Here is an 11,127-nt window from a genome sequence, read left to right as displayed (position 1 = left end):
GGGAAAGAATGGTATGAAACAAATCCTACCTCAACTCAACCCTTAACAGAGGCAAAATTTCTCATAACTGAGTGAGACAAAGTGAAAGAGAATTAATATCATGATATAGGGCTGGTGCTGGTACAGATATCTGATAAATGCAACAATTTAAATATGAGATCTATAAGAAATTGTTCTTCAGCTCTTCTCAACAAATGATAAAAATAGAAAATCTGGTATAACAGCATGTGTGCATTAGCACCTAGATACTGCTATGAACACTATGCTGAAAATAGCTCTTATAAACAGAGAAATAATTAGCAACATCATTAATTTACCAGAATCACGACATTGTGCATTCCTTCCTTCTTCAGCTGTTGGAGGTACTGTGGCAGACCCGCATAGTTCACTTTATCATAGGTAAAGTCCAGGCGACGCTCCATGTAGTCAATATCAAAATGTTGGACATCCTAAACATTTTTAAAGTAAACATTACATTAGTACTTCATCCAGCTCTGGAGTTCTCAGTGCAGGAAATACACAGACCTGTTGGAGCAAGTAGAGAGAAGGGCCCCAGAAATGTTCAGAGGGCTGGAGCACCTTTTCTATGAGGGAAGGCTGAGAGAGTTGGGCTTGATCAGCCTGAAGAGAAAGCGGCTCTGGGGAGAACTTATTGCACCCTTCTAATACTTGAATAGGGCTTATAAGAAGAATGGGGACAGACTCTCTAGTAGGGCCTATTGTGACAGGACAAGGGGTAATGGCTTTAAACTAAAAGAGGATAGATTCAGACTAGATATAAGGAAGAAATATTTCATGGTGTGGGTGGTGAAACCCCAAAACAGGTTGCCCGGAGAGGTGGTAGATGCCCCATCCCTGGAAACATTAAAGGTTGGGTTAGACAGGGCTCTGAGCAACATGATCTGGTTGAAGATGTCCCCGTTCATTGCAGGGTGATTGGATTAGATGACCTTTAAAAGACCCTTCCAACCCAAACTATTCTACGATTCTCTTATTCTATGACTGAAGTATTTGATACAGAAAATTAGAATGTATGCAACTGCATTTCTAAAGGTAATCAACATACGAAATGAAACCTAAGAGATTGGCTATAAAAATTGTAAATAACTGTCAGGCCAGATTCAGCTCCTAAAAACTTACATGGTATCAATGGACAAAATGGAAATGCAGGAGTCCTAGTGATATGCATCAGAAGTACCATAATTTATTTTTAAAATGCTAGCATCTCATACAGCATAACAGTAAATCCACACCAGAATCACCAGCTATGCAAGCAAGAGTGGCACTTAAACCTCGTGTTCAAAGCCTGCTTTAAATGTTCTTTTAAGCATTGTAAAGATATTACATGCAAAACCACTACCTAAGATTATGAACAGTCTTTTATTCTACAATTCTCTTTGTAGGATAAATCACTTCTATCATAATTTTATTCCTCTCACTTTGGATTGTAGAATTAGCATACACAGTGAAAAGTTCATACTTACGTAGGGGATATCATAGTAGTGCATGCGATCAACAGTTTCCTTTAAAACATCAATGCTGCCATAACCCCATCGGGAGAGGTGAAATCCCAGAGACCAGTAGGCAGGCATGTGTGGGCGTCCAATGGCCTACAGCAGGGATAGGAATGCAGAAGTGCAAAGGGTGAGACAAAGAGAAATCATTCTGAAACACCAGGAGAGGCTTTCAGCTCATTTAAGCCACGAAGATCAGGGCGTAGGTATCACACATCCATGAAACACCCTTTGCTTTCTCAGAACAGCTCACTATACAGTATGCTTGCTTCAAAAAAGTGCTTGTCCTGGTGGACCCTTGTCCTTAGCAGAGGTTCAGAGTGACACCCACACTGAGCATCACTTCTAAGAATACCCGAGTGGAAGACAGTGTCTAAAGCCCAGGGTACTATTAAATGAGGGTCCCTCTGAGGTCTCAGCCTCCACACATGCCTTCTATGTGGCACAGGCTGGCAGAAACCCAGCGAGGAGCCTTGCACAGCCTGACCCATGCCAAGCCCACAAACCCTTTGGTCAACAGCAGGCAAATCTCTGACACGATGCAGCAACAGCAGCTTTGTTAATTTCTCTTGCCACATCCAGCTGAACTAACTCATCAAGAGTCTGATGTTTATTTGAGCTCTCTGAACTTTTAATTATATTTACACACCACCCTGATGAAATGCAGTTACTTTTGACTGACTGGCCCCATTGCTCACCCATAGGACTGTTCTGCCAGGCATTGACAAACCTCTGCAAGGTCAGAGTTACTGTTTGGTCTCAAAATTCTCAAGTGAAAGAGGAAGTAATGAGCTACACATGATTTTATAAATATTTGGTTTCTAGTGGCTCCACATAATCCAGATGTAAATTGCGCAAGGAAACTCAATTGAGAGCACAGGGGAGTGAAGCATCCTGCTCTGCTTCCCCCAGTGAGAGCTACTCTGGCAACCTGGGGCAAGCAGCAAGCAACCACAATGTGTCTGTTCTAGAAAGAAGCTGAAATCTGGCATTGCCTCATTAGCACACACTGCTGTTTTCTGGGAGACATCTCTTGAAATCCTCACTCCAGTTCTAAGAGTTAGATTCCATAAAATCAACCTTTGTTCAGTATTTCTAACATCCTTTCAGGCAATACATGAAAATGAAGTAGCTAGTAAGTACCCGTGACTTATTAATCAGTTGTATCTATTGACTCCCTTTGGCTAAATAACTGTTCCTCCCTTATTTCCTTGTGGATCTTTATAGTTAGGTAATTACACTAAGAAGTGAAAAAGAAAAAAATTTGCATATTGGCAGCTAAACCCCACCTGCTTTAATTAAATAAACCAAGGCACTCCTGGCACTCTGTATCTATTGCATTGCTAAGCTCTCTAGAGATCACAACGCATAGAGGCACATCTTCCTATGGGATTTTCTCCAGTACAAGCCTGCCCTGGGAAAGCAATGCTGAGGTTGAAATTGCTTTAAAATATGTCAGAGATGCTAGAGCTGGTGAGCTGTGCAAACTGCACTGGGCAGAGAAACAGATACAGCAGAGAAGTGGGGAAAAGCAGAGGATGTTTTAATGCACCCGAGCTGGGGAAGCACATGGGGTAAATTGCTTCCAAACAAGAAAGGGTTGCAGTCAGACAGGCAAACTTTAAGCATTAAGCATTACAAATTTGGCTACCAGTGTGCTTTTGCTTGTTGGGATGCTGCTATCTCACCTAAGGAAAAGCAGCAGGAGGCCAGAACAAGTGGTGAGGCTAATGGTTTGAGTCACCCTGTGAGAGACACTCTGGCTGAGCAGCACAGCTGCACTGTTTGCCTGCTACTCATCCCATTCCACCAGACTTAACTCCCTCCACTCTCCTCAATACCTGCTTCAGCTCCAACTTAGTTGGGGCTAAGCTTTTCAGAGGAAGCAAGAGCAGCTATGAGGAGCATGCTCCAGAGGCAGCTGCACTCAGCCTTTGCTGCATGTCACTGCATGCTTGTGGGAAAGGCCCCGGAGAGATGAAGGTGGCCCCTACCATGTAGGGGGAGACTGGAGGGCAAGGACATGCTATTGCCACCGTGGTGCAGTCTCATCTAGTCACTAGTTGTTTCCAGCTTGTGTGGACACACCTGATCCGAGATCATCTTTCAAGCTCTGCTGGGGTTTTCCTGTGGATTGCTGAGTGGGGCAGGATGGCTCAGAATCATCTCTTGGACACCCCGTGAGGCAGCACCCAGGTGTCCAGCGGAGCACAGCAAGCCTCAGGTCAAGTAGCCTGCTTCTCTGTCACAACCACACTAGCCACAGTCAGGATAAATTCATGTGAGGAGGCAGCAGAGCTTGTTTTAGACCAGCCAAGGCTGCAAGAAGAGCTCTGTGAACACCACTGCTTTGTGCTCCTGAAGCAGATGCACATTTCCTGTGCTTTCTCTACTGTAAACACAGAGTGACCTCCACAAACAAGGTTAAAAAGACAGACCAAAACAAAATAACTCCCTAATGAAATAAAATGGTTTGTGCATAGGCTTTTCCCCTTGGACAAGAGGAAGAAGGAAAACCAACTGATAAATATTAATCCTGCAGCTGAACTCGGATCCCAGTGCCCTGGTAATGTGTCTATGTAGCATCCACTCCCTCTCCCCAGCAAACCGGGAAACAGGAATCACCATGGGGGTGACCAGCCTGGCAGCCCTGCTCCAGGTCCTGCGATACCCTGGGTCGCTGTTGGCTGGGGAGGACACCAGCCAGGACATCACCAGTACAATGTGCTTCAAGAGCTGGAAGGGGATTTGCTTCTGTCCCCGTGTCCTATCAAACACCCAGGCAGACTACAGCAGGGCTGGAGGTGGAGCTGTGGCCACCGCTGTGCTTCCCAAGCGGCATGTCCCCAGCGCTGGGCTTTGCTCACCCTTACATGGCAGCACTGTCTTGACTGTGGACACCAGAGCTGCCCCACAGCTCTGCAAGGCAGTTTTTGTGACAGCATCCCTTGAGGCACTTGGGATTACAGCTGAACCAAGTGAAGAAAATCCACCTTGCAAGTAAGATATTTTTAAAGGAATTAGTTCTCCGGGTTCACCAGGATGGCACATCTATGGTGAGCTTAATTGAAATCAGCAGAACATTTGAAGAGGAAAGATGAAAACAGGGCAGCTGGGAAAACAAATGTTCTTTTTTCTAATTATGCTGTGGACTCTTTTTAATGGATCCCCCTGAAGCTTCCTGATAAAGTAACTGACATATGGTACCTATGAGCAGATGGATCAGCAGAGGCAGGAATGTAATTTCGCAAACCTGAAAATGCATGTTGGAATTGATATATATTTAGGATCTATTTAATTCATATAGATTGCATTCTGCATACAAATGATCATAAAATGCAGTAGGCAGAGAAAGTCTGCTTGGCAAAACTGACTTCCATAGAATCAGAAAAGGTAAATGAGGTATGGCAGGGGAACTGAGAGAAGAAAACATCAGAAATGCAGAAACAGCAAACATATGGAGTATCCAAACTGAGGAAAAAAAAAAGGGGAAGGTATGGTAGTGCAGAAGCAGAAAAAGAAATAGATCCTGTTTTCTGTTCTACAATTCCTCCTGCATTTGGGTCTTAAATAACTCCTGGTGTTGCTAACAAGTTCTCTGTTGTTTTTCCCAGATTTGCATAACTTGGCAATATGTAATTTATTTTTACTTTAGATATACCTGAGAGCTGATGAATGTGGGGGATACCCTGGAAGTATTGTGCAGTGAGAGAAAAGTTCAGTGAAAACATGCATATCTCACTAAAATCCATGCCCAGGGAGCAGGTGACCTGTATTCACTTCCACTGTGTTGAGTAACTGGACATTTGTTAACATTATTACTGTGAGCATCAAGGATATACACTAAGTTACAAATGCCATACAGGATCCTGTTCTATTAACACTATGACCAAAGACTTTGATGCAAGAGAGATGGGTGAAGAGTTATGTCCTATAGATCATAGAAGCCATAAAGAGAGATATTCTTTCCTGTGCTTACAAAGGAGATGAGCTCTCCAGGAACACAAGCATATTTAAGATTGCTAAACTTGCAGCCTAATTAGTCATATAAAATTACTTCTGAAGCTTGATATTTGTTTAAACTTCCTTTCTTTAAGGAAGAGCTGTAGGAGGAAACTATAAAAATCCAAGTGGGCTAACGCTCTGGATTTAGACACAGAAACAGTGTGTTTGGATAGTCACACAATAGCTAAATTGCATAGGTGCTCATATGGCCCAGGTATCTGTATCCAGCTCATCTACTGCAGCTGAGGCAGGCAAGTGAGCACTGTGGGCACGTAGTCAGGCAGGGGGTAAGCTCCACTCAAAAGTCTGTGCGCAGAATTATAGAGTCATAGAATCGACTAGGTTGGAAAAGACCTTTAATATCATCAAGTCCAACCATTAAGTGGAACTTTGTTTTAGAAGAGCAAGAAGAAAGGCCCTGCAAGCTGCTGAACCATTAAGATGATGTTCACAACTACAGAAGCCTAAAAATTTTAAGGACTTTCAGTGCCGAAGTCTTCAAACCTTCTTCTTTGCTGCACAAACACTTATCAGCTGCTTATTCTTTTTTTGGGAGACCCATGAATTCAACTGTGAAACTCTCACTGAATCATCATTGATAAACTGTAAGTTCAAGCAGGTTCCCCATGTTACCTTTCAAATAGGAGGCTGGACTAAAGACCTCATGAGGTCCCTTCTGCCCAGAACTATCCTGTGTTTCTGTGAGGAGGAAGTAAACCAGCAATTTGCTCTTAAAACAGAATAGGAGACATGCAGTGTGCTTTCTTGAAGCTTGTCATTGGGTAATTTCTGATAAAATAACAAATTTGTTATTAACAGATTCTCTCCACCCAAAAGATGTTAAATGCTCATTTGTTGAGCTATGACTTTGATGACTGTCTTGTTATGGAGCTTATATTCTACTGCTATGCATTGTTACTCTCCCCTGAAAGGCCACCAGTGCACTTTGCAATGGTGGACTGGTACTAGGTTGGGCTGTAGAGCCTCAGCTAGGCTCGGCTCAGCTCAGTGGCTGAGCTCTTTAGTTTATTCTGTTTTTTCCCATCCTCCTGCAAACAAAGGCGTTTCCCATAAGAAGTGAGATTTGTGTTATATAACTGTTCTGCACACTGGACCTCCTCTGTAGTAGGAGAAAAGTGTGATTATTGTCAAACATACATAGACTCATAGAACGGTTTGGGTTGGAAAGGACCTTAAGATCACCTAGTCCAACCACCTGCCATAGGCAGGGACACCCTACACTAAACCATGCCACCCAAGGCTCCATCCAACCTGGCCTTGACCACTGCTAGCGGTAGAGCATTCACAACTTCCTTGGGCAACTCACAACCTCCTTGGGCAACTACAATAAACAACTATAACTACAATACGTAATACATAAAGCTGTGGCAGGACCATCTCTGATGTGCCCAGCGCAGTGCTCCTCATGGCCAAGTTTAGGGACAGCAGGGAGCAGAAGAATCAGGATGGAGATTTCTCCTTCCTTTTGCATGATGCCCACCATCACTGCTGCAGTGCTGTGGTGTCACTGGCAAGATGCATCCGACAGCCCACCTCAGCTCCACACAAGACACAGCACAGGGGACAGAGGCACCGGCATTCATCCCTCTGCTCCCTTCCCACTCCCTGCATTGCTCCTGGCGCCCATTTAAACCAGATCAGCCTGGGCCAGGAGGACACCCAGGGTCACCATGGGTTTCACCACCACCCGTGCTTGCCCCAAGATGCACAGAGAGGCTGGTGGCCCTGGCAGGGCAGCCACCATCACCCCTGATCACCACACGGGGAGCCCCACTCTTAGCACAGTCCATCTGTCCCCACCTGGCCACGCAGCAGTGGCTCTGGGCAAGAGCCCATGGGCCACCCCAGGGTGCTGGCAGCAACCTGGAGAGGTGCATGGGGAAAGCTTGCATAATCCAGAGACCCAATAAAGAGCTTCATCGCAAGACTGTCCTAACTCATTGGTTTGGAGGGAGCTGCATAAAAGCACTGAGCAGAGCTAAGCTCCTAAATCATTCACAGAAACTAGCACAGCAGGGGCCAGGGGAGTTGCTCAGGTCTTGAAGTGGCATGCTGAAGGCAACAGCATGAAATATTTGTGTAAGCTGGGGAGCACTTTGCTCTGGGCATAGCTCCCTTGCGCTCAACAGCCATGCACTGGCTGGCTCCTGGCCACCCTGCCATACCACTAGAACCCTCCTGGGGAGGAGGCAATGGGTGCAAAACATCCCCTGCAGTGATTTTGGGCAGATGTTTGCACAGGCAGGAGGTGGGTGCCAATTCCCCAAGGAGCTCGGTGCAGAAGAGCAGCCTGGTCTCACCAGGGTACCCTGCAGCTGTGAGCTCCCAGAACACACTTTCCAGAGGAGACTCATGCAAACAGCCAAGAAAGCCAAGGGATGCTGCTGAGCAGTGCCTTGCCGACATCAGTCACACTGCTTATTTCCACCCCCTCTGCTTCCCTGGAGCCTGACAATGACCATGCAGGAATGTCCTCTCAGTGTGACAGAAAATACAATTGAAAAATAAAGTCTTTTCTGTCTCCTTCACCTTCCCACAGATCTTGTACATAAAAGCCAAATCATTACCCAGAGACTAATAATATGGTAATTGTAACATTTGCGATCCCGGAATTTCAGGATGTTTACTGAAGAAGTTATTATTTCACTATGAAATTGCTACCATGCATTCTTTAAGATTCCCTAGAGAGCTGAGTGCAAGCTTGGAGAATACAGAGTAGGGGATTTTTTGTCCCGGCATGTGCCATGTCTAGTTAGGAGACGCCCACTGGCTCCCCTTTACCTTGTTTTCTTCACTCCAGCTCCATTTCCAGAGAGGCAGGGGTGGAAAGTGAGCTGCCAGTACCCATCAGCTGGGGAGTGAGAACTCTTTCATTTTATTTTCAGCTGCCGGCCACCTGCTAAGCCACCGAAATGCTGCCTTCGAACACCAGCAAAAGGCTTTGAAAAGAAGCAGGGATGGCTCTAATTTCCATCATGCTGCCACAGCAACTCCCCTGAAATAGGAGCTTTCATTGCAGGAGTGAAAGCTGTGGCTAGAAGGAGAGTCGCTTGACTTGTTCTTTCTTTATTGGTTGGGGGTTTTGGGGAGGGGGGTTGTTTGGGTTTGGTTTGGTTTGGTTGACTGCTGATGTGTAAGTTCAAAACCCAATTTGCTAGTTGGTCCGAGGCACCAGGGTCAGAGGTGGCAGGTGGGGAGGACCCACAATACTTTCCTTCTGAGCTAAACCTTCTTTTTCCCTTGGTCCAAACCACAATATTTCTGTTTCCATTTCAGGCACTTTAAAGGAAGGCATGCATATGATATGGAGGCTTTGAAAAGTGAAGAAAGACAGATGTTTGCTGAAAATCAGAGCTCAAGCCCCTTGGTGGAGCAGCTGAGGGCAAGGCAGAACACATGCACAACTCGCTGTGAGTTCCAGCTGCCTGGCTATGGGATGCCCTACCGCAGGCTGCTTGGCACCTCCTGTTGCAGTTTAAACCTCAGGATCTGCACACATGCATCCCCCTTCTTACAGAGACATGCCCCTTCTCAACTTTGCTCCACACTCTTTAGGCTTGGCACTAGTTTCTTTATGCACAGAGCTTGATTTTGAAGTGGCAATTTTCTATGCAGGGGCCCAGCTAATGGGCACCTGGCATTTGGTGACCAGGAGGAACATGTTACCTGCTACTTTTTTCTGGGCACCCCTCATTGGATAATAATAAAACAGCTATTTGTAGGTGTACTCTCAGTTCCTTGGAAAACACTGGGCAAAGTAGTTATGCTCTGTGAGACCAGCAGTAAATATGTTTTTTCACATCTATGCTCTCCAATGCAATTACATGAGTTTTCATTAGTAAAAAACAGGGTGACAACTCCAAAACCAACAGGCAATTCCAGTAGCAAACAAAGGCATGAAGCCTTTGAAGTTCATTCAACACTTCTGAAGTCTGGCAGATGTAAAGTTCCCAAACATTCCCATCTGTGCTCTACCTACTTCGTTTTCTCCATGCACAGTGTCAGAACACCATTATAGCCATGTAGTGAAGACTGTAAAACTACCATGGCCCAGAGAAAATTAAGCTTGGACAAATTTCTTTCTAGTCATTGAATCCCTAAATGCACTCCTCTCAACAGTGAAATGCTGCAGGAAAGGCTGGAGACATGCACTGAACACCCAGCCAGTCTGCTACACTTGGACAGACTGACTGCAGATGCTTGAGCACACGCCACATTGCCCATGGACCTGAAGCTATGGCTTTGTTTGAACAAGTCAGGACAAAGGTTTGACTGTGCTACCTGCTGTTACTACAGCAGTGTTCATTACAAGGTACTGCCCGTGTGCCACAGACACTTTTCTACTAACCTCTGTGTATTGTTGAATTACGTTTTCAGGAGTTGGTCCAAGGAAGACATAGAAGTCAAGGATCCCTCCAATAGTGCGGAAAGTTAAAGATGGGTTTGGACTCAGAGAAACATCTGAAAAGAGAAAAACAGGTTCTCAGTACAAACCAGTTCTGCACTATACGTGGGAATGGTTCAAAGTGGCGCCAGGGAAAGTTCAGACTTGACATTAGGAAACAATTTGTTACCAAGAGGGTAGCCAAACATTGGAACAGGCTTCCTAGAGATGTGGTCGATGCCCCAAGCCTGGCATTATTTAAGAGACATTTGGACAATACCATTAATAACATGCGTAAACTTTTGTTCAGCCCTGAAGTGGTCAGGACTAGATGATCATTGTTGGTCCTTTCCAACTGAAATATTTCACTGTATCCTAACCTATATATATATATGTGTGTATATATATATATACACATGCTGGGCCTCTTCTGTGCATAAGTGTATCCTGAGGCAGAGGTGGCTACACACTCAAGTCACTACCTGACACCTTGTGGATATGATTGGATGAGCAAACAGGACCTGTATATAGGTTAGCAGTTGTCCAGTGTTTCTGTAATCTCCTCTTTCAGATTGGCATTTTGCAACAATAAATCACAGAAACCCACACAGTGTAGATTGCACAGATCCATTTGTCTCAGTTTCATTTATACACAAAAAGGAACCACAAACTTGTGTTTAGGGTTCCTTTATGCTATTTTAATCTTCTTATTGGATGCCATCAGCTTCCAGGAAAAACTGATTTTATAAACTGAGTGAAGATTCCCCTCTTCTGAAATTACAGCACTGGATTAATACAGTAAGGTGACCATGGCAACGCACAAAACTATTCTCCACAGCAGAATATAGGGCTAAACTAAATTGATTATGCCAATCCCAGAGGAAATTTCTTCCACCTTCTCCTTTCCCTGTCTGTGCATCTGTTTTTTAAAAAGGACAACAAAAAAACCCAAACCCAAAACTTAATAATAAATTTTTCCTGAAAATACCTCACCTTATTAAGCAGTCCTTCTAATGAAATCCCTTTGAAAACTTTTTAGCAGTTCCTGGGACCTCAGTTATGGAACAGTCACTCTTATTTATACCACATTGAAAACCCAATCAGTGAAACAGTTTCTTATATTTACTAATTTACCATCTTTCTATATGCAGTCTATATAGGGGATCCATATATCTTTTTACCTTGTGCATTGGAGTTCAGCAG

General features: G+C 44.6%; 1 protein-coding gene across 1 annotated transcript in view; it reads right to left on the bottom strand.

Moving 5' to 3' along the window:
- LOC104403027 (sucrase-isomaltase, intestinal-like) overlaps positions 1 to 11,127 on the bottom strand; it is a gene marked incomplete at both ends in the record, with an annotated part of 30,070 nt that overhangs the window by 8,960 nt on the left and 9,983 nt on the right. Inside the window, 4 exons of the mRNA XM_010011060.1 lie at positions 318 to 449; positions 1,485 to 1,610; positions 9,889 to 10,001; positions 10,115 to 10,172. Of these exons, the coding sequence (XP_010009362.1) occupies positions 318 to 449; positions 1,485 to 1,610; positions 9,889 to 10,001; positions 10,115 to 10,172 (429 nt within the window). The remainder of the gene's footprint in view (positions 1 to 317; positions 450 to 1,484; positions 1,611 to 9,888; positions 10,002 to 10,114; positions 10,173 to 11,127) is intronic.

The sequence above is a fragment of the Nestor notabilis genome, unplaced genomic scaffold (genome assembly GCF_000696875.1).
Source record: "Nestor notabilis isolate BGI_N333 unplaced genomic scaffold, ASM69687v1 scaffold13, whole genome shotgun sequence".
NCBI classification, from domain to species: domain Eukaryota; kingdom Metazoa; phylum Chordata; class Aves; order Psittaciformes; family Psittacidae; genus Nestor; species Nestor notabilis.
Note: the sequence above shows the minus strand (reverse complement) of the source record. Positions and strands in the feature narration are given on the sequence as shown.